Source organism: Tauraco erythrolophus, chromosome 7 (assembly GCF_009769465.1).
Source record: "Tauraco erythrolophus isolate bTauEry1 chromosome 7, bTauEry1.pri, whole genome shotgun sequence".
Lineage (NCBI taxonomy): Eukaryota > Metazoa > Chordata > Aves > Musophagiformes > Musophagidae > Tauraco > Tauraco erythrolophus.
This window is the reverse complement of record NC_141471.1, coordinates 61,971,830-61,996,109: the sequence shown is the minus strand read 5'-3', so window position 1 is coordinate 61,996,109 and position 24,280 is coordinate 61,971,830. Positions and strand designations below refer to the sequence as shown.

Sequence of the window (24,280 nt, the reverse complement as noted above, 5' to 3'; positions counted from 1 at the left end):
CAATCTGGAGCACGCAGAATGTGATTCTAACCTTTCAAAAGCAAAACAAATAGCTTGCATTTAATTCTAAGTCTATCTCCTGTTCCAAAACAGAAAGTAGTCACGGAGTTGTAGGGAAGGAGGAGTCTGATGCCTTATTAGCAATGTAGATGAACGACAATATGGAAAAGAAGTGCAGTGATTTATGACAGTGTGGAAAGAAATGAAGTGATGGAATTTGAGTTACTGGTGAGTCTTTCAGCACTGGAAGATTGTAAGCCTTTCTCCATCCATAACTCACTAGCTGGTAACTGGAAATAACACTGTTTTAGGGCATTATTTACCCTCCTCAGTAGGATTGATGTGTTTCTCTGTGTGTCATTGGTAGTTTCAAATCGATAGTGGGAAGTAAACTTGAAGCCAAATACTGCAATCTTTTCTTAATCCTTCTGTGAGAAAATTTCCTTTGGCTCTGATTTAATAAGAGTAAAAGAAACGGGGGGGGTGGAACAAAACTGAGAATGTGATATTGACATAGTATTCACTGGAGGAAAACAGTGTGATTTTTTCCGGTGCTTCCTATACACATAGTAAAGGGGATGGAGCAGTGGGACCAGTCTGCACAGGTCTGATGGTGACTGATGTGTCTCCAGTTAAGATTTCATATAGCTGTAGATGGCTTGCCTGTGCTTGTGGAAGCGTATCCTGTTCCTGAAGCAAAGGGTTGAGTAACCTAATTGGTTTGTTCCATTCCTAATTTCTCTGGCTAGCAGATGAGTTTTGTAATCAAAGCGAGGGGATTGATTGCTGTCGAATTGTTGATGTTAGTATTAGGTGTCAGACAAATGACTGCTGTCTATCTTGGGGCATAGTTGGTTTGCCTGTACTGCGTGTAGATCCCAAAAAAGCTTCCCTTTGATCTGGGAGAGAAAGGATTGCTCCTTTGCAGCAATCAAAAATACAGGTCTCTAAAGCCATAAACTATTCCACTGCAGTTCTTAGAATGAGGTATGGCAAAACGTGTCATCTGTGCTTTTTCGTCTTCTAAGAGTAGTCTTGTTATTCCTTATATACTCAGTTACGTGCCCCAACTCGAGAGGAAAAATAATAATATGCATTGTTCTTATTTGTATGACCAGCACAGTAATGATGTAACTACCTGAGGCAAAGATCTCATTGAACTGGACTGCACGCATTCAGAATTTTCCAGAGGTATTATTCAGTAATTTCAGAACATTTTAAAATGACAGGGAAAACATTTTTCCCTTTTTCTTGGACAGAGACATCTTGTGTATGTTTGGCAGTTCCAAGCAGATCTTGGTTTGCAATAGTCCTGACAGCACTTATTATGATCTGTCAAGTCAGTAATTTGTGAGCTCCAGATTTACAGAATAATTGTTACAGCTAGCATCTAGCAAGTCACGATGGGTTTCATCTTTTCATTGCTTCGTGTGTTTTTGTGAATCATTCAGTTAATTCATGCAACTATTTTTATTCTTGTGGCAGTGACCGGGCTCTTCGATATCAATGCAACTATCACTTGAAATAGTTATTAATAGGAGATGTGCTAAAAAATTGGTGTTCTGTAGACATGTTTTTCAGCTCTCTGCTTTCTTCACTGACATGAATGTGAAAAGGTTTACCTAAAAATTATTACAGCTTGTTTGTTACAAATTATGATGCATAATAACATGTAAGTCCATTCAGAGAAATAGTACAGCTGCACAACTGCCTTTGAAGTAGTCCAGCACCAGTATACTGAACATTTGGCTTCTGCATTCATCAGGAAAATGGGAGTGGATAATCTAGTTCTCTAATGCAGAGAACTGGCTTTGAAAGTCTTTCTGGTAATTTTTGTTAGGTCGAAAGTTTGAAGTTTTGCCTTTTAAATTGAATGGAATGTCAAAAAAACCCAAAAACAAACCAACAGGTAGCATTGAAGTGGTGAAAGCCATTTAACTAAAGTCCAGAAAAACAAAAGCCAAAGCTTCCAACTTCTACATATAATTTTCTTTTTTTCATGTGAATAACATAAAATGTGAGGGGATACTTGAAGCACCCAAATAGGAATTTTACTATTTGAGTGGTAGGCCAACTTTTGGACTTGCTGGAGGAACATGTAAGTATTAGTGAAGCTGGGCAAAATTACAGAGCTTTTGCGCATACAGACTTTAATCAAGATGAACATTTTTCATAGGCAAATCTTCTTCTCTGTGAAAAATGTACATGGGAAAAATTGAAATGTTTTATTTCTCAGATTCCTGAACAGAGATACACTTTTTGGGGTCCTGTAAGAATGTTTAAGTCAGGTAATTCCTAAATGATTTATTGTATTCCATAGAAGCTTTCAGTATTTCAACTTCTATTGTGGGAAAAAGTAAACATCAAAACAATTTCTCAGGATGAAAAGTCTGTTTCATCAGGTGAAGTTCTTAATTTCTTGAAGTAAAACCAGCTGTCGTTGAGACTAGCATGTGGTTCTGAAACTCCTGAACCCACTTTCACTGTACATTTTTGCCTACTCAAAACAAGTAGAGTTCATGACAGGTGCAGTAGGTGGACTTTCAAGGTCTGTTTGGTTTGGGAAAAGAAGGTTAGCAAAGAGGAGAGGCATGAAGGGGAGTGGTGGAGAAGTTGTCTTCATATTGCCTGGTGCTTCGTGCTAGCTGATGTGTTTGTGGTTCACCTGGGTGATTAGAGATCTCCATTTTTAATGATATTAAAAAGACACAAACCTGGTGCACCGGCTCCTCTTCCATTTAAAGGTGGAACTGGAAGAGTTCCTGGAGTTGACTGGAGACAAGGAAAGGGACAATGCGTGCAGGGGCAGTGGGAGGCTTGGACCACGTGCAGTTCCATGTGGCCTTTGGTACCTCAGAGAGGACAGACCTAAAAACAGTAGTTTGCAGTGGTAAAAGAGCCTGGAGATCTTTCCAGAAATGCAGCTGGTCACACCTTTATTTTGGTTTTATCTTGGCTAAAGGAGATAGGAAGATGTAAAGCCGTAATGCAAAGTGTTGTTTTTACATTTTTATCCATTTGTCAGATGTACTGAGCAATGCTTCCAGGCCCTCCTGTTCCTCTTTTTTAAAAAAATTTGCTCCTGTACTTTTCTTGTTTTTCTGCCCGTTCAAAGAGTCTTTTTTATCCACTATTAATGGATACCCAGAACTTGAGTTCTTTGATTTTTACACTTTTCTACAGGAAGAGCTGCTTGTTAGAATCTTGTCCTTGCTTTTCTTCTGTAGAACCAGCTGTTTGCCAATATATTACAGTTAATTTTCATTTAGAGTATGCCATTTAATGTCATTGCGTATTTTAAGGGAAGCAGCACCCAAATGTATGTTCCTAATCCTGGGTAACTCGTATTATTTTCCTTTAGAATTCACAAGTGTGTTATTTGACGTGTTAATTATTACATTGGCGTATGACTAAGGATACAAATATCTCCTCGTTTTTCCCCCTCTCCTCACATAACATTTTGCTTGAGAAGATCAGTACATTTTGTCTGTGAAAAGCCCTGGATGAAATGCCACCCACTGCATGATTTTCTGCGTGTTTTATTTTGCCAAAGGAGGCTGTCAGACATTGGGGGAAATAACGTAATATTGGCTGACCTGAGACTTCAGTGAACTAACAAGGAAGCTTTCAAAAACTGTCATATTTTCAAAAACATGTCAACTTTGCACGTCATTTTCCTGGGGCAGAAATACTTTGTCACGCAGCACTCACTTCTTGCTTTGCTTACCTCAAGGAACAAAGCACAAACAGGAAAGACGTTTATTCTTTATTTCTGATGCAAGTAGTATTCTGCAAATCTTAAATGTCGGGAAGAGGTTTCCTGTCTATCAGTCAGGGTAGCATCTGGTTTTAGCTGCAAGCAGCCAGTGGACTTCTACCAAAATGGTTTAAAATGTAATGGAGAGCGTTTACATGTTTTTTGATGATGATTCTGAATTCACATGCACTTCAAGTATGTCAAGGACTGCTGTTTCCTTCTCTTTCTGTTAATATCAGTTTTAACTCTCAACTTCCTCAGGCCAATCCTTAAGGAAGGTTTCCCTTCAGTCAGCTGTTTTCTGAGCCATAATTTTATAATAAATATATAATTTCCCCCCATATTTTACCCTTTCTTTTCCTATTTCCTTTTAACTGATCTACCAAAATCTCATTTCTTCTTTTCGTTCAGACTTCATTTTCTATTTAAATGCATCTATCAGATCCACAGTCTCTTTTTTCCCTTCAAACTTTTCCATCCTTTCATTTGTTTTATTGCAAGACATCAACCAGATGCCTTCTTCCACATGCTAGTATTCCCTGCTGGAACCTCTGTTCCTCCTCTGGTCACTTTTCCGTGTTTATAACATCCTTCCTACTAGCTGCCTTTATTTTTACTTTTTCTACTCCAGCCTGTTAACATTCATTGTCAAAATCATCTTCCTACCCATCCCTTTAGCCATGTTACCCTTCAGCGGAATTTTTTTAGTGGCCTTCTGTCTTTTTCTCAATCAAGTTCAAGCTGCTTTTTGCTTCCAGCCAAAGCCTCTGCCACTGTTCCTGTCTTTAACTGTGCAAATAAATAGTGCTGTCGAAAAAGAACTGGAGGCCTCCCTGGTACCCGGTGCTCCTCCATCAGAATCTATGTATCCAAGGGAAGAATAATCAGTGCAGCTATCAGAATCTTGGGAGCTACTTTGAAAAGTGCCAAGTCAAGCTGTGGCCACAGGCTCTTCCTGCAGATGTGGAGTATCCCAGGGATGTAATATAACAGAGCGCAGCGATTAGTGGTCTGTTTTCGCTGAACACAATTTACAAAACGCTGGCATCCAATAGCAGGATGAGCCAGGAATCTTTTGCCAGGACCTGAACGTTTTTACATCAGCTCCTTCAGATGCAGTTACTCCTCAGACTCCTTCCTCACTTTTTCTCCATTCCTCACTTTGTTTCAGGTTGCTCACCAGTCTTGTGCTCATGGCCCTGAGGCTGTTATTCCTCCCTTCTTAAAAGAATGTGATGAATCCTCTATCCCCTCTATCGTCATCTTGGATTAATGACGGTCTCAGACCATCAGGTCGCAGGAACTGTTTGATTTCAGTCTCGATTCCACACCTGTGATTCATTAGTCAAGATAAAAACCTGGAAAAATCAAGAACTGCTTTGGAATACAAAACAATAAAGGGCCTTGCTTCATCTTCAGCCTTTCTTTCTTCATCACGTGGTCTTCTGGGTCTGAGGATCCAGTGCACGGTCAAGCTCCTTCAGGTTTTCTTCCCTGCCTTCCTCACTAGAGGGCAGGCAATTTATTTGGGTTCCGAGGCTCTGAACAAGCTTTCCTATTGAGGAGATCTATTACCACAGCATTAAGTTTTCGGACACCTGCTATAGACCTTTTAAAAACCTTGTGTGGAACTGCTGTCATGTCTCCTACCTCTCAGCTCCATCATGACATCTGTGAGGTGTGCTGGTTTGTTCATGCTAGGTGTTCCTCCAAAATGATGGTTGTTGCTGGACTGGATGATGGTATTGATACTGAAACCACATGGGCACAGACAGCTCAGCTTGATCCAAACCATTGCGTTGTTTCAATTCTCTTCTCTGCAGACTGAAAGATATCTTGGTTCATACTAGAAAAATGTCATCACAAGCAAAAGAGTTTTAAATAAAAGAAAGAAAGAAAAAGGAAAGCCAGAACCCCAGCAACACAAACTTTTTTCACAGTGGGTTTCAAATTCTGCAGAAAGTGGAGCGATGAAACGTATCAGAGCTTATACCTGCTAAATCTTCTGACAGCCGCTTTCTTATCCTGCTGCCTGAAAATGAATCAACTTAATTATTCCTGTGGCTGCGTACATCCAGACAGCTCAGAGTTGCCTCTTTATCACGGGCTACAGTAACTGTCCTTGTGTTCTGGAATGGTTAAGAAGATTGAAAACGGGTGGTTTTATGTAATTCCAGAGTACACAGACTGTAATAGAAGAAACGGTCTGGAATTTTGGAGTCTCTTGTCGATAGCTAGATTGTGCCAGCACTGAGTTTAAATTTCCTTGTGTAGTATGGCATGTTTGGATTAGTAGTCTAAAGTAATGTGGAGTGAAGGCTTGATACAGGATGTGACCAAGAGACTAGTGTAGTGAATTCAGAGACTGCAACGTGTGGAGGTAGGGGGAAATCAGCATTAAATCATCTTCCAAGGACCTTGAAGTCTCTCAGGATGACTCTTCGGAGTACTCTGAAAATACAACCATTGATCTAGTTAAGACAATTATCCTTCGGAACCGTCTGAAAAAATTGTCTTGAATTACCTGGTGCACACGTTAAAACTTGTGAAGTTTTCATTAAAGGGGCTGACAGATTGCTTGTAAACTGGAGTCATTTCCTTTCCCTTCAGAATTAGATTTTCTTTATGGCCTCCTTTGTCAGTAAGCGCTGTTCATTAAGAATGATTTGGCCATTTCGTTCTACAACCTTCTTTTTGACTGCTCTGTGGATTTAAGTGAAGGAAATCCCTTTGTGACTGAAATGATCAACCTGGATCTCAATCACCAAGTGATGTTTTCTCCTTCATTTTTTTACCCTGTATAAACCAAGCTGCTTCTTTTCGGGGACGTACAGCTAGGAAGGAAACTAGGTATGAATTCTTAACCACTAATTTGCAAAGAGATGTCTTTCCTCCAGTTTTCTGTTTGTTGATTTTTGAATGGTCATGTGGAAAAGCTAGTCAATACAGCCTTAGAACTTCTCACCTACCAGATGCTCCAAGTCTGGTTGTAGAGGGGGGGTCTCTGGACACAGCCCAGTCCAGTGGCTGCTCTTTTATCGTAAGATGCAGCGAGATAGGGGGGTCACGCCTTGCGGTACTTGCTAATTTTGAGCCAAACGAGGAAAGCACTGAACTAAGCACATCGTTGTAACGAGGGCTCAGGATTTATACCCAGGTCTTGTCTGTGCAGAAGAAAGGTGGACTGTCAAGAATAATGGCTATCAGTCGGCATAACATACTGCCACACACAACCTCCTGAGTTAGTCACTGTCTAGTGTAACGTGTGCCCCAAGACACTAGAGGTACAACTTAGTGGCTTCTGTGATGGTCTCCGGATGTGTTCTTGCTGCTTTGAGAGGGTCATTATGTGTGGAAGGGCATGCTTATATCAAGAGAAACACTGATATTGTGGGGAAATTATGAGAAGCATTCATCTCCTGTCCGGTGCTCCACAGATGGGTGGTCGTGAATGTCCAGCCCTTCAGGATGTTCTGGAGGAGGTTTCTGAGAAGATTCATGCAGTGAGTTCATAGAAATAGAGTGTCTGGTGAGTGGATGTCTCTGACTTAAGTTTCCAGAAGCCTGTAGGCAATAGTAAGTGTCTGAGATGGCAGCCTGTCTTCTCCAGTCAGTGCCAAGGGCAAACTTTGGATCGGTGTGGGGTAAGCTGAGTAGAGAGGTTTCCACTTTCAGCTTTCCATAGTTGCAACAAGCCACTGAAATGCGGTCAGTGGGAAGGTTGCTGTAGAGTTTGGCCCTGATAAACTCTTCTTTCGGACATTGACAACTTCTCTCTTTTTATCTTGTCCCCTTGTTGTAGAGCCCAAGTGTTCAGACCTCTGCTCCATCCTGAAAGGAAGAGGGTTTTGCACAGGCAAAAGTTGTCATGGCAGGAGGGAGAGGAAGAATAAAAGAGGGAATAAATGTTGGAAAAGCAGAGTAGTCAAAATGTGATATGACAGAGATGAGATCGAATAAGCTAAACACAAAGCTAGACTAAAACAGCTTAACGAAAAATACAGAGTTTAATGTTATGGTGATACTGACCATAGAAACGTAAGATGCGTTGGATACAAATACAGGGAATAAGGTCCTATGTGATTAAACAAAACAAAAAAAAAAATTTTTTTTTCCTACCGTCTTTCTCTTCATGTCTTCAGTGAATTAACCTGTCTTAGTCATAACGCAGAATTCGGGATTCTCTTACCGTACAAGAGGTCATCAGATAAAAAGGACATGATTTAAAGCAAATGTGCCCTCTGAAACACTCATTTCTCAGTAAGACTAGCAAAACATAATGTAATTAAAACCACCATCTACAGTGTTTGTGTACAATCACATTGAGTAGAGAATACCTGTAATTTCATTGTGAGGTCAGACGCATGGGGAGGAAGGGTTGATGCTGCCTCTCAGACACCAGTAATCAAGGGCTGGCAACTCAGCTATAGAAATGGAACAGATTAGAAGTTCTTGGCAGCGATTCCCAAATGCTCTGGAGACTCAACGCAATCAGCAGCTTTGCCATTTTGGCCAGCTAGTTAAATAGTGTTGGCCATCACATTACAAGGCGAGTGATCAGCCCTTTATGTGCTGGGCCTGGGGCATACGCTGCCTGCCTTGTGTCTCGGGAGCAAGGGGAGCCTCTAAACCAAGCTGCTCTTTCATGATCCCCTGTGAATAACTTTCCAGATCGTAGCAAAGAAGAGGAATATGCATTGTTTGCATGTTAATCACAACAGTGAGTAACAGAGAAGGGAGACGAGGGTTTACACAGATTTTCCAACTAAGCATAAACGACAGCGCCCCAAGTCTGCTGAACTTGAACCTCTTTTGCATTGTGCTGCTTCATATGGGTGGTTCAGAGATCAGACTGAAAAGCAGATCCACATACATGCAACTCCCTAAAATATAGTGTTTGTTTATCTGTTTGTCCGTTTATTTCACGGAAAAACTACTCCTGGAGGCAGTTTCTGCAGTGTGAGTGCCTGAATACAGGATACTAAATCTGTGTGTAAGCAACAAAATACCAGATCTTTACAGATATTTGAGTGAATGGGTGAAACTGGGGTTGGATGCCTGTGTAAGCGATTGCAGAATTATATTTGTTTTCAAATCTGTTCAGTGCTGAAAAGTCAAGATGATATGGTAGTGATGGTATAGCAGTGTAATATTAGTAATGTAATATTAGTTTAATGTCATAATATTAATGTAATATTAGTTTAGCGGGTTTACTGTGCCTGTCTGTTGAAAATGCAGTAATTTTTTCCTTTCTAATGGCCAAAAAATTTGATCCCATGAGCAATGACGGGGTTTACATGTTTGAATTAAGCTACCTGGTTTTGCGTGCTTCTTTTGGATGATGCTGCAGACATGATGACTGCAGGCTGACTGTAAAACCACGTGTAACGAAGTAGTCTGGCACAACTCCTCAGCGGGCTTGAGAAAGCAGAAGTGAAGCCAGCGAGTGAACATCACGTTCTCTATGAGGGTGAAAAGTCAAGGCCAGTTCGCTGGGAGCTCAGATGGTAGTCTTAGGAAATACTAATTACTGAATAGATTTTCAACGGGAAAGGTTTACAAGTGTCTCCTCTCTTCTCGGTTCCTGGCCCAAGTATGGTAGTTAATAATAATAATTATTGATAATATATAAATGTATAAAATATAAACTAAAATTGATCAGCAGCAGTTAGTATTCATTGTCAAGAAGGCGGAAGGGGGAAGACATCCAACTCATCCCTGGGATTGTCTACTTCATTTTTTCCCATTAGTCCTTGAGGACATTTTCCTTCATTACATTTCCTAAGCCCGTTTAGGTATTAAACCAAGACCCAGTGAAATCAGTAGGAGTGTGCCCCTAATGGGGCAGGGGAGTGATCCATCAACATTCAGGTGCTGTGGTTGTTTGGCCCTCAGGTTGGTTGTTTCCAAGATGTGACAGCTCATTTCTTACTTGGACTGGTGTGGACTGGTGAGCGCACTCTGAATGCGGTCAAGGAGGTGTTAATCCCTCTAAGCAGCGGGGTGGCAGGCAAGAGGAGTTGTCTTTCAGATGGGAAAGGACAAGGGGCAATGGTTTTAAATTGAAAGAGGGCAGATTTAGATTAGATATAAGGAAGAAATTTTTTACTCTGAGGGTGGTGAGGCACTGGAACAGGTTGCCCAGAGAAGTTGTGGCTGCCCCCATCCCTGGAAGTGTTCAAGGCCAGGTTGGATGAGGTTTTGAGCAACCTGGTGTAGTGGAGGGTGTCCCGCCCATGGCAGGGGGGTTGGAACTGGATGATCTTTGAGGTCCCTTCCAACCCAAACCACTCTATGATTGTATGATTCTATGAAAGGAGCTGATTCCCACTGGCAGTGCAGCTGAGTGACTCTTCAGAGGGATTTGACTGCATATGGCCACCATCTGAGAACAAATACTTCTGTATATGAAGTGAACAGTTTGCAGATGATAGGAGTACAGAATTCAGCGTTGCCTTTTGTCATCAAACGAAGTTTTAGAAGACTGCTCAAATACACAGCAATGTACCTGTTAGATGTGTAGGAATGGATGGAGCGGAGCTCCGCTTTGTCTGGGCCAGGTTTGCAAGATTTGCCAAAAGTAGGATGTTAATTGCAAGGATGTTTTCAAAGTAAGGCCCCATCCAGGTGAGCGTGGATAGGCTGCTTCATCCAGGGGGTGGAAACATGGACAAAGCGTTTGCTGTCCAACTGAGCCAACACCTTTGTGAGAAGCATCTTGCTCCTCTTGAAGTCTCTGGGATGGATGTAGTCCCTGTAGTAAGGAAGGAGTTTATCTTCAGTTTTTTAATGGCTTAGTTGTACCTGCTGGACACATCTAAAATGAGTACTTAGATAACATCTGGGAAAGAAGCTACCTCTTAGGAAGTGAAAATAGGAAACGTAGTGCAGGCAATGAGAGTTATAAGACTGAGGCAACATATGTGAAGCACTGAAATATTCATGTGAAAACACATTTTCAGAATGATTAGGAACCTCTGAGGGCTGAGCTTCTGTTTTGAGATATGTGGTGAAGATGAAGGAATAAGGAAAATGAACAGTGCAGAAAAAAGCTTTTGCCCTCTGTGTAGCTGTTAATTTCTGTCACACCCACTCTGATACCAGGGGGACGTTATTATTTCCTACTGCTTTTTAGCTGTTGGATTTGAGTGGGGTGGGACTTTCCAAGACTGAAAAATCATTTTTTCAGCCAACTTAAGCACAGCATCAGATAAATATTTCAAAGTATGTGATTTGCACCAGCACCAAGGAAATGAATCTGGGATTGCAGAGAGACAGACAGTAATCTGTGATTTATTTGAACTAGAGCCAGCAATTCCCCTTAGTTAACTGTGTCTCAGCAGTTTTCTCCTGATAAAATAATTAATATGCAGATAAATGGCTGTTGTCCAGCCATCCTTCATTCTCATTTTTTTTGTTTGCATTGTTCATGGCATTGCTTCAAAAGCAATCCTGTAATATCTGTGGCAAGTTGATCTCTCTCTCTCTCCTGACTAATGGCCTCTTTTAGCAATTCTCTTTCCTTCCCTGTATAGGGCCATAAGGTTCCTGCAGCATAAGGCTCTCAGAGAATCACAGCATGGTTGAGGTTGGAAGGGACCTCCGAAGGTCATTTGGTCTAGCCTCCCTGCTCAAGCAGGGCCACCTAGAGCCAGTTGCCCAGGGCCGTGTCCAGACAGCTTTAAAGTATCTCCAAGGATGGAGGCTCCACAACCTTTCTGGGCAACCTGTGCCACTGCTCTGTCACTCTCCCTGTGGAAAAGTTGTTCCTGATGTTCAGAAGGAACCTCCTTGGTTTCGGTGTGTGCCCATCACCTCTGGGCATAAGGAATAAGGAAAGCAACGGGCTACAGTTAACAGCTTTGTGCTTTTTCTGGTTGGGAGAGCAGTTGTAAGGCCCAGCAGGAGAGCTGTAAGTCCTGAAAAACTCTCTGCAGTCTGTTGTGGGCAGTTAGACTGGCCGCTGCGGCTTGTGCACGTCACCTGGTAGAGCTGGCAGAAGTTGGGATGTGCATCTGTGCTCTCAGTCAGCTCCTTAGGACTTCACAGCTTTTTTTCTGCTGTTAAGAGTCTGGTGGGGTGTGTGTGCCTGTCCCCAACATGACAGGAGCATCGTCTCGGCTCCGAATGCAGAAGAGCCACGCCGCTGCTGCCTTGGGTGCACAAACCATGGAGAGAGCGGGACGTAAAATCCTGTAACCAGCGATTGTAATTTAGCAGTCTAGGGAGTTAATAAGTGATGGTAGTTAATAAGTGATGGTAGAGGGCAATAATTACACCCTCCGCACCACCCCTCAAAAATAATAATTTTCTTGTTACAGAGCAGATCAGATTTTGCTGTAAACTGTGATGCCCTGTCAGAGGTTGGCTTGTTTTCTGGTTATGCTACTGAAAAATTGTCTTGTGACCACTTAGTACCAATCGTCATCTATACATAGAAACCTTACTGTGACCTAGAGTGAGATTTGAAACAAAAGCGCAGAAAGCGTTAACACAGGTTTTCTTTCCTTTCCATGTCATCTGCAGGTGATGCAGGTAGTGAAAGAACAAATAATGAGAGCGCTCACTACCAAGCCTAGCTCTCTGGATCAGTTCAAGAGCAAGCTGCAGAATCTTAGTTATACAGAAATACTGAAAATACGCCAGTCTGAAAGAATGAACCAGGAAGATTTCCAGTCTCGTCCGATTCTGTAAGTACCATCTTCTCTCCCCACTCATTTTTACATGGAAGGATTAACGATGGTGAATGACATTTGTGAGCTCCTTTGGGGCAGCCCAAGGAGGAAAGCTGTCCAGGGAGCTGTGCTGAAAAGCAGTAGCGTGGTATCTGCTTGAAGTGCATTATGTTTTCTTCTGCTGGGAATCATAACTTTTTCTTTGAGTTCCGTTAAACCAGATTCAGCAAATCCCTGCAGGATCTCACATGGCTTATTTTTATGAAACAATGCTTTGACATTTCCTAGCTTTGCATGATTGTGAGCCTGATTTTGGTATTGGTTGTGGCTTTTGAAAAAAAAAAAACAACACAACTTTGTCTTCTGTCCAGGGCCTTTAAAAATTCCAAATGTCACTTCTCTGACCAAGACAGGGAGAAGCCCAGAAGAAGAGGAGCCAATACACAATGGCTCCAGAAAAGAATGATGCTGTGCGTGACCATTTATGGCATTATCTTTGGTGTTAATGACAAGCAGTTACTTATTTGTAAATGGTAACGTTCTGGCAGCTAGCCAATGGGAATTCTCATTTCCTTCTTGTTTACTTCAAAGTATCACACACTTAATGTCGCCACTGTAGCTCCTTCCCGTTCTGTTCTATGAAATCACAGAATCACAGAATGTCAGGGATTGGAAGGGACCTCAAAGGATCATCTAGTCCAATCCCCCTGCTGGAGCAAGACCGCCTAGATCAGATCACACAAGAACGCGTCCAGGCGGGTTGGAACATCTCCAGAGAAGGAGACTCCACAACCTCTCTGGGCAGCCTGTTCCAGTGTTCTGTTCCCTTACTGGGAAGAAGTTCTTCCTCATGTTTAAGCGGAACCTCTATGTTCCAGCTTATATCCGTTTCCCCTTGTCTTATCATTGGATGCCAGTGAGAAGAGCCTGGCTCCATCCTCATGGCAGTCACCCTTTCCATATTTATAAACATTAATGAGGTCCCCCCTCAGTCTCCTCCAAGCTCAAGAGACCCAGCTCCCTCAGCCTTTCCTCATAAGGGAGATGCTCCACTCCCTTAATCATATGCTCCACTCCCTTATAAATATGGAGGCTGTGCTTGGCTCTGGATCAAGGTCCAGGCTAGTGGCTGAACTGATGCACACGACAGATGCAGACTCCGTGGCACACAAATGATGTGCTGAGGATAGGAGGAACCTTTTGAGATCAGAGAAATGGCTCTGGAAGCATCATGCTGAAACGTCATGAATCCTGCCCACGTTTTCGAGTGGAATGGCTTGTGATTTTTCAAATCTCCTTTTCGAGGCAAAGGTATAGAGAAGGGTTTGGACCAGAGCTTTTCAGTATTCAAAAGCAGGATGTTCATTTTGATTTGTTTCTAAAGGATACAGATATCCAAGTAGAAGCTCTGGGGACACATCTCCTCCAGGGGGGCAGGGCAAACAGCGGAAGCATAAGCTCAGTAGAATTACACACTTAAATTTTAATCATACCAATGTGGATCAAAAGGGAATGCGTCTTTATGTTTTCAGTGTATTAGAAGATAGGACCTAACGCCCAATTAGAACTGATGTCACTCATAGTAATGCATCAATTAAAAAGCTACAAATGGTTCCCGTCGGTTTTGCATCATTACACTGCTCAGAAATCCCCTGCCAATCCCCCGAAATGTTTAGTGGGTCAAAGCTGCTCAGTACTGCTAAGCTTGTCACCAAAGCTTCTCGTTTTCCCTGCTTTCCCCCATGAGTCAACTGTTTAAGTGTGACACGGGTCAACTATTTATATTCTCTCACACCATCGCCTACCCTCGTGAAACTTGCCAGTGCCCTCTGCAAGTTCTTTATTTCCAGTATCGCTCTGGCCAGTCGCTGCCACAGTGCGGAGTCGCCTTCCCCATCATGGGATGCGTGAAACAGCCAACACAAATAGTTAAAAGCAACTGAAGTGTTACCAGAGACTCATTTCAGATTCAGGACAAAGACTAAGCCTAAAGGCTAAGTAAATCGATAAGGTGTTTTAAGCAATCACAACTGCATTTGCAGAGATTAACTCTGTGCATTTGCATTTTAATTGCATCCATGATCACTTATTCTTGACTGTGAAAAGAAACAGTTCTTTCATTTTCCCCTTTGATTTGGTTCCCCCAGTGCTGAACTCTCTCAAATTGCGTATAGTGGCACACATTGATAGAAGAACAGAATCATGGCCCCATTGTGGGGAAGGAGGACTGTGAGTGGAGAGAGCAATTGTGGCTGTGCTGCACGCCCGCAGAGCCTTGCAGATACGCTGAAAGAGATTGTGCGGGATGCTGAAGGTACAGGCAGCAGGCCCTGTTTAATTCTGCCTGAGAATACAGCAATCAGACGATGTTTTTCCTACCGTGAACATGATAGAAGTCTTTCTTCTGCCTGTTCGTTGTTTGAAGCACGGAAATTTTAAGTTTTCAAGCTGCTGGATGAGAGAAGTTTCAGTTCAGTTGGATTGGAATGTAAAGTGGAAAGTGTGCCTAGATCCCGTAACGACAACAGCCTTGTTTTGCAAGGACTAATTTATTTTTTTTTATATGAGCATTGTTGTATCACGTGAGATGAAGTTTTTTCAATTTCTGCTTTTGATTAGGGAAAATAAAAAGTCCTTCAGAACAGAATCGATCCAAGATTCTGGGATCATTATCGATCATCCAAACTGCCATTCCACAGCGCAATGATGAAGTGTCACTGGTTCATTTTGAATGACTGTGGAAGAAGGTGTCTAGGTCTGGACCTGTAGAGGACCAGAGTTCTCCTTGACACATTAAATGGCAACAGAGGTGGGTTAATACTGGATAAAGATCTGACGTCCAAGTGGAGGCTTGCTGATTTAAGGAGAGTTAATATCAGCTAGGGAGCCATTTCTAAGTAGCATCTGTGTGAAAATTAGCAACATAGAAGGAGGGATGTGGATGCTTTTTGGCTTTTAATCTTCCAGATTTCTCTGCAATGTTAGAAAGAGTCATTTATGCCTGCTCTGAATTCATGGAGTGATTAGGAGAGGACATAGCTACAAGCCAGGAAACATAAAAGGACACAACACATGAAAGCAGTTCTGGATTACTCTTCTGTTGTGTTGTAATGATTTAAATGTCTGTAATATGCCCCATCCTGGAAGGAGAAGAGCTAACAAGAAAGAGTCTTAACTATAAGCTGGAGAGGTAAAAGCTGGGGACAGATACAACTGGTGCTGAAGAAGAACTAGGATCATTTGAATAATGTAAAAATAATTTCTAATTATTTCAGAGTTGCTGATAATTCAGGGTGTGTTATTTTAAAAGCGGAAAAATACTGATGTCAGTATTGCCTATAGAGCTGAGACCAGTGAGATTAGAAAATTAGCAATCATATATTACTGTGTGGTTCCCTCAACCCTTCTGTCTTACCAGCCCACTAATTTTGCTGTTCTTAACGTGAACACGAACATGGTAGGAAACTAATAGCAATTTTTAAAGTCTCCTTAGACTTTCTGAGTTTGTCCTCTCTCTCTTGACAAGGCACAAACTGTTAAGCCCATGTTGACTGAAGGACAATAAATAAAATTTTCACAAAACACATTTGCATTTATGATCTTCCTTTAGCTCATTGTTCCTGTTTGATTTTAAAATTAGGCAGGAGGACCTATTTCCTTGTACAGAGATTTTTTCCTAACTCTTCTGTCTTTAAACACTGACCCTGAGAAACTGAACTCCCTTGCCTTCAGATGGCTTTCTGGAGGAATATAAAGATTCAAAGAAGCACATCTTTCATTTAACTGTGTGCCATGGTTTGATTGTTCTGCCCCATTTCTGTCACCTTGAAGTGGTGGAACAGAAACCTTGACAGTGAGGAGCACTAAGTGGCAGGATCACCTTGTAAAAACATATCTGGAGTCATGGTATCTGAAAAATAGCTGAAAGCCATCCAAATCAGAGTCACCATGTGATGGCATGAGCTGCTGAGGACAGTAAGTGCAGGTGACCATGGTAAGGGATGGATGAGCTCATGGGGTGTCACTGAAAACTGTTTCTCCATGGAGTGATGAGTTGTCTCCACAACCTGTGTGTGTTCAAGCATGGGGACTGTAAAACAGAAGAGAGCACTACCTCTGAGTTTCACAGTTGTGAGAGCAACTACATACACATGTGTAGGGGTCTCCAGCACATCAGCAAAGAGGCGGGAGGTGTCCCTTTTCCTACCTCCATTCCTCCTATGGAGAGTCTGCCTTAGTGAAGTCCTTCAGAGAGGATTACTTGTTTATTTTCGGGTTGGTTAAAAATCCTTCTCTTCCTCTGCTTTGTAAAGAGCAGATGGGGCTTTAGAGGAAAGAAGAGGGAATACTATGAGCAAACAGTCAAATGTTAATGTGCTGGGTGACCTGTTCGTTTTTTGTTTTTCAGTAGTGTCTTACAACTATGATGTTTTGATATCTTAAGCACCTATTTGATGATAACCATCCAGTTTCTGAATTAAACTACCCAAATATCAAACTGTTGTTTATACTAGTCTTGAATGTTTGAAATCACTCCAGCTGGAGATGTAGTCTGCAGCCTGGACTGCTGAGTAATCCACACTGTGTTTTAACACAGTTCTCCACAGCCCCTGCTCCCAGCTCTTACCTGGGGAATGGGGGAAGCTCATCAGCTCAGTCAAGGCCAGACTTTTATTCAAGCACAAAATTCTTTTAATCACAGTGTTTAATTATTCAGCATATTCATACCTTAGTTCCCAATGAGAAGACAACAGTGCTTGAAAATTACCCTAAAAGACTAATATACATTTCCAAAAGGTGGCCTGTTACTATAGTTACAATACTTACTTGATTTTTGGCCAGCTAGATTTTCACAGCGTGTAAATATGCGATGGGTTGTGCATCAAGAACTCCAACCATTTTGTTAATACCTGGGGGAGAGATGGCATTTCTGTTTAAAAGGCCTGATCTTTCTAGCAGAGGACTTCCAGTGATTTCAGTGGGCGTTGGTCAGATCAAAGGTGTAAGATCCAAATGAATGTGGAAATCAGCAGAGACTGAGCTCCCTAAGTTTTCAAGAAGAGAGAAATTTTTGTTGTCTCTATGGGATACCACAGCTTTTCTTCCTTTTGATGATGATTGCTGGAACATACTGCCAGACAGAATGATTTTTGGTATTCCCTAATTTGCACAGCAATGAAAAATTATGGTTCTGACACGCTTTGTTTTGTAAGTCCTCTACACATTTAGTTATTTTTTTTAATCTTACTAGGCTTGCTGTCGAGTTGGTGTTTAAACCTGTCTTTTATGTATGCTTAATGAATCTAAGTGAGGATATGACTGATTAATTCAGACATCTGTGAATCCACGTGATGGTGTATGAAATCAAACTTTAAATATTGTGTGCATATGTTTTCTGCCTAGTTCTTGACATGTTGAACTCTTATCCAAGTAGGATGGAGAAAATGGATTTTCTGAAGGATATCTAATATTATTTCTAAATGCACTGTGGGTTTCTGCAGTCCTGAGCAACGGTAAAGTTTGATCCTTGAGCAATCCCCAGTCATGGGTTACTCTTCCACAAAATTCTGATAATAACGAACTAATTGAATGGCATGGAATTAAGAACAAGCATCTAGCGCTGGTCACTGATTTCACTTATTGGCATTGCTCACTGGTTGTTATCATTGTTTCAAAATATGTTTTAGTCTTCTTGTGTTACCCTAAACAATAGTGCCAGTAAAGTATACCAGCAGCAGATCATGCAACACAAGGTGACAGACCCTTCACAGTGCTCCTACGATGAAAGAGCATTACTTGCCACAGAAAAACTTGGTTAATGCATTATGGCAAGCGTTATTTTTAGATGGGTGAAGTAAGAAACAAGTAAGTGACTTGCCTGAGTCAGGCACTGATGTTGTAGCAGGGAGACGTCTACAACAGAGATACACTGACTCCCATTCTTTGTTGTAAGAAAAAGGTCTTTTCCTGGAGCAGGCTAGATTTTGACCTGGTTCTGCCTGTGACTGTTGTCCCCTTCAAACTCCTTGCTGAAACATCTTGTGAGACTCTGTCTCTGAGGAAGGAGGATGGTTTTTGATTGAATTTGACAAGTGCTTCCTTCCTCTCTTCCCAAGGGAACTAAAAGAGAAGATTCAGCCTGAGATCTTAGAACTGATCAAGCAGCAACGTCTCAATCGACTTGTGGAGGGCACCTGCTTTAGGAAACTCAACAGTCGGCGTCGGCAAGGTACAGCTCAGACTGCCTGGTCTGGCTTTTTGTTGTCACTTTTGTCTAAAAGTTGAGATGAGGAATACTGCTTTTACTGGTAAGATCCTTGGTTGTAGTGCTGTCTTGACTGCTTTTACCAGGAGGCATCTGAAAGCGTCTCCTAGTTATAGTTGTTGTAGGATTTGCTGTGTTTCCCTGGAACTGGTTTTGGCTTCATCACACAGATGATGTGGAACAAGTCCAGTGTTGAAAAAAATCTCAAGCAGCAGTCTTGCACTCTGAACTGAGTGTTTTGATTTCTGCCTGGATGTCCGGGCTTCGTGTTCATCTCAAAACAAAATCTCTGCCTCTGCGGAATAGCACATGAAACTTGATGTAGCCAGATTTGAATCTCTGAGACTTGGACCATGTTATATACACAATGAGCTCATTCTTCACCTCTCCCTCTAGTACTACGACCTGTCCTTGGTTTTTATCTTACCGTACCATATACATGAAATATATTATGGTGTTTAAATATACTTTTAAAAAGCACTTAGATCAGTAATTTGTGTACCTTCAAAAGAATACTCGAGTGACATGAGAAGATTATTTTCCTAATGCTATAGTCTTGCTCAGTGCTAGATTTACAGCTCATTTTATAACAGTCCAGCTCTGTATGGTTCTTTTCCCTTCAGAGAGGCACGCTTCTTTCTCAGGACAAAATAATGGGGAATAGGTGTAAATTCAGCAGATTAATTAGAAATTGTATCCAAAATTTCCCTTTAAACCCCCCATTTCATGAGCATTCAGATTGCCATTTGGTTTCCCCTGTAATATGATACAAATTAGAATGTTACAAAAGCTAAGAGTAAGAACTGACAAAGATCAATATTTGAGACCTTCAGATCAAATGGGAAAAACTGCTTTCTTCACAGAGAGAAGTATCCCTGCAATGCCTCCTTCCTTAGAAACAAGCAAGCAATGTTCCTTAAGGTAGGGAGGTTATTTGGAAAACTTGAAAGCCTTTGTGAAAGGGTTGAGTTGCAGAAGAATGATGCAGCTTGTATCCTCTGTCAAGCCTAACAACACCTGTGAAGCCCCCTGCACAGAGTTTAGGGAAAAAGCATTAATATTCCACTGTGACTTTGTATACAGATTTCAAAGGAACGCATGATATGTGTTTTCCCTTCAGCAGCATATTCACAGGGTGAAGTAGCTAAAGTAATGAGTAGATTGGTTTGGCTATCAGTAGTGAGGGTTGTTTCATTCCTCTCAGAGCCTTAATCCAAATGACTGAAATTCTAGCGAAGGAGCAGGGTTTGTGGCAAACATTCTTCTTTTGGCAGATCTCCAAGAGGAAGATAGACTGTTTATTTTATCTTAAAGTGTCGTTAGTTTAGTGATTTGTAGGCTCAAAAGCCTTAGAGGGTGTACATTGGTTCAACTTATGTGAGTGGAGTTGAAGTAAAAAAAAAATCAACATAATCTTCTGGTCCACAGTTGAGAAGGGTTGCTGTGTATCATGCCTTTGAGTGAATTGTATAGGCCACCAGATTAATTGCTTGGATGTCATATTTATACAGGCCAAAAAAGTTCATGGTTCTTTGGAAGCAAAACAAGCAACCATGCTTCAAGAACTTCATCTTCTCTGAAATGTATTGGGTTTTGTCAGGTGCAAGCCCATGTAGAAGGGCATGTTTCCACACGCCCTGAAGAGTTGTGTGTACTTTACGTTAGACTCCCTGTATTCCCCGGAGTATCCCCCTAGGAGGGAGGGAAAAGACACAACCATTGTAGAAGATGATGATGTGTGAGGCCACCAGGACTAAACTCAGTAATATCTAACACTGCGCGATCTAGTGAAGAAAGAAGTGTGGTTTGTCAGCACAAACATGTTTGACGTATAAACCAGTCAACTGAGACCCTTTTTTAGGTATGTACGGTGCCTGGCACAGTCCATATAGCAAATAGTGGCATCTGGCACAAAGCAGAAGCAGCTCTTTTGAAATCCACCTTTATCCTTCAGGCTCTTCTATACCCCAAGCAGAGGAAGCTGAAAGACCAGGGCTGTCATGATGTTCAAGAACTAGGAGATGAAGTGAAGTAGGTGGAGGACCAGAGGTTTAGCTAATGATACTGAGCATCCGGACAGTCAAGCTTTCAGACAATTCCTCTGAATGTCCTGATAAAAGCAGTACAAGTCCCGAATTCCTGAGTGTGTCTTCTGTTAGCCTTACCCCCACCTCTCCATCTCCTCTCCCCCAAGCCACCTCCATGTACATGTGCCCTGTACTACCTGGTGTTTCAGGAGCCCCATCACCTGCCCACTGCTCCAACTGAATTCACTTGCCACGGAGCATTACCACGGCCTTCAAAAGGCCGTGGTCCATCCGGGTTGATATGGAGCTGAAACAAAATGGGGAGTGCTGTCACAGGCATCACAATTTCCCTGTTATGTGGCAACTTACTTGTAAGAGTAAGCTCAGAGTAGTGTTTTACTTTAGTATGTATACTGCTGCTTTTACTTTTCCTATGATTCTTTTGTTCCCTTGAGGCAATCCTTGAACAAATGTTACTAATCTACAGATTGTACAAGAAGAACCTGAACATGCCCTACACAGGAGAAGCTGAAAGCGTTAAATTGCCCGTCTGAAAAATAATTAACAGGCATTATCCCGTGATAAAGACTCCAGAGCAAACTTCTATTAAGACTGTCAATTGAACATGTGGTAGGACACACATGGTTAGTCACAGTAAGCTGAAAAAATTGACCTACAAAAAGATGAGCAGGGAGTTTACAGCCTCGTATGGCCTTTTGAGGAGAGGTGAAACACTTTCATATATACTTGGCGCTGGAAAGCCTCCAGTCCAACAGGTGATTCGTTAGGGGGTGCTGAAGATTAAGCTATGAGGGATCTGTACTCAGATCTCTGCCTTGTATGTTTTAGCACAAGATTATCGTATCTGCAGGATGTCTCTCTAGCCAAAATTCAGAAATATTGTAGTTGTCCCAGCAGGATCCTTAGCACTTTTGAAGAATACATGGCCTTTCCCTTGCAAGGTTTCACAGAAGGACTGCAGCACTCACTCCTGTTTTTATTAAGCATTCTTAATCAATTAGAAATGAAAAAGCAAAGTTGAGCCTGCCCTTCTGGTCGTTGTTCAGCAGCAGATCATGAAGCTCTGCAGCTCCCCACTTTGTTCCTTGACCATGAACATCAGCTGACAGATAGACTTCTTCAGCTTTCTCTTTAGTTAATTCCTAAAAGAAAGGGGAGAAGACTAAAGCAAAAGCTTGCAAAGCACTTTACAACCTCAGAAGTTATTATTTCCAGTAGAGCTAAGTAGCAGATAAAGGCACTTTATTGAGGATAATAGATACTTCTGATGCTGTCATCCGCTACATGTGTAGTTTATGTTGCTGGGTACACTCTTGGAAAAAATTCCCCTTTTAGCTTTATAAAGATTATAGAGAAATTGTGTGTTATTGAAGTGGTTTTGCAGCCAAAGATGAGGTTTCTTGAACAATCATTTTTGGAAGGCAAAGGAAACCTAGTGATACACACCATTAAATTAAAAACATAAGGCACCGTGGAAGTAACCTGGAAGGAGAAAGCTTACATTAAAACAAAAAATCAAGTGAAGACAGGTATTCCATCTCTTGCTTGGATAACTAACTCGCGCTTCTGAACAAGAACACGCTTCATCTTTTTTCTGCTGAGCCTTCTTTAGGGCTACTACTCTGTTCTACCCTCTGTAGACCCATAAAAAGTAATATTCTGTGAGCAAGTGACTTGCTGAGAGCAACTGGTTAACCAGACATGCCTCCAGCATTGCCACAGGTCAATTAATTGCCAGTCATTTGCAGGGCCTGCTGGCTTTGGTCTAACCAGTTAAGACCAATTAGAGCGAAAGTCTGTCACTCCAGTAGAGAAACACAACACAATGATAGAAAAAGGGTGAGTCCGTGTACATATATTTAAAATCTACACAAATAATGTATGTTTTCACTGATACATTTAGAAGTATGTTCCTGTTGCTAAATCCGTGCGTAAGATTTTCTTTGAACAAAAACTTCTTTAGTAATCTAGAACGTATCTGGGGATAAAATGCATGCTCTCAGACTTTTTTTCCATGCATATCTGAGCTATTTTCTCCCCAGATTCTAACTGTGGAGCACTTCCGTACTCACCACAGCACTGCTTTGCCTGGGATAGCATTGTTAAGGGCATATGAGTCACTGGCCATTAATGCACTTGGAAACACTATGTGAATGGCCAAGCACTCTGCAGCCCCTCAGCAAAATGTTCTGTGCCCTGCTATTTGGTCACAGTTTTGAATATTACTCTGCTAAGCAAATTGTAGCTGATTTTGTTATCTGGGATTTTTTTTTTTTTTTTTTTTTTCAACCTCATCTATAATCTTTAACAATATGCCGCGATATACTTAACCCGCTGGCTGCTCTAGCAATTATCTGAAAATCAGAACAATTAGCGCGAAACCTTTTCAGGTTAAAAACGGGAATGATTAATTTGGTTTCTCTAGAATCTTAATTTGATTGCGTCAGTTGGCAGTGAGCGCAAAGACATAAGGACTCACCGGAAGGTGTAAATGATGGAGTGTCCGAAAATTGCAATGAAATCACAAGCTCACATCGTCTCTAAAGACTCTGTGGTTAGCGACTGCCCTCCGCTGCTGCTTGCTCTAAGGAGGAGTTTTACAGAGGCACAACACCAGGTACAAAATAAGAGTTGTGGCTGATGGAAGTGACATAGAATCATGGAATCATAGAATGGTTAGGGCTGGAAGGGACCTTCAAAGGTCATCTAGTCCAACCCCCCTGCAAGGAACAGGGATATCTCCAACTAGATCAGGTTGCTCAGGGCCTCGTCCAACCTGGCCTTGAACGTCTCCAGGGATGGAGCATCCACCACCTCTCTGGGCAACCTGTTCCAGTGTTCTACAACTGTCATGGTAAAAAATTTTTTCCTGATATCCAACCTGAATCTACCTCCCTCTATTTTAAAACCATTACCCCTTGTCCTATCACAACAGGCCCTCCTGAACAGCCTCTCCCCATCTTTCTTGTAGGCCCCCTTGAGGTACTGGAAGACCGCTATAAGGTCACGCCAGAGCCTCCTCTTCTCCAGGCTGAACAGCCCCAACTCTTTCAGCCTGTCCTCATAGGAAAGGTGCTCCAGCCTCTTATCATCTTCGTGGCCCTCCTCTGGACCCTCTCCAACTGGTCCATGTCCTTCTTATGTTGGGGGCTCATAGGCTTTGGGGCAAATTCGTAAGACTGAGCCTAAAAACCAAAACAAACTCCAGTCCTTCCTGAACAGACAGTTGCCCCACTCCAGCTGTGCGCTGGATCTGCCAGCTGTGGAGTGCAGGGTCTGTTGGGAAATGCCTGCCCTGTCTTTAAAGCCTCTTGTGGCACTTCGACTCCACAGACTTGGGTATAAGAGCTCTGGAGGGTCTGGACTGTAGTTCTTCTTTGGTTTATAAACACCACTTTCTAATCATGGTAGAAAAGAGCTTTTTCTTCTGCTTATTTTTTGAGTTTATCAATTTAGAGCTGAAAGTAAACACTGCCCACTTCCCGTGTGCTGTTCTGTGATTAAGATGTCTTCACCCTTTTTGTCAGTGCAAGCA

The 24,280-nt window shown here is 42.0% G+C and overlaps 1 protein-coding gene across 1 annotated transcript in view; it reads left to right on the top strand.

Annotated features, from left to right (window-relative positions):
* Nucleotides 1-24,280, top strand: part of ELMO1 (engulfment and cell motility 1) — a 266,730-nt gene that overhangs the window by 225,270 nt on the left and 17,180 nt on the right. The window contains 2 exon segments of the mRNA XM_086614382.1: nucleotides 12,284-12,447; nucleotides 18,549-18,661. Of these exon segments, the coding sequence (XP_086470508.1) occupies nucleotides 12,284-12,447; nucleotides 18,549-18,661 (277 nt within the window).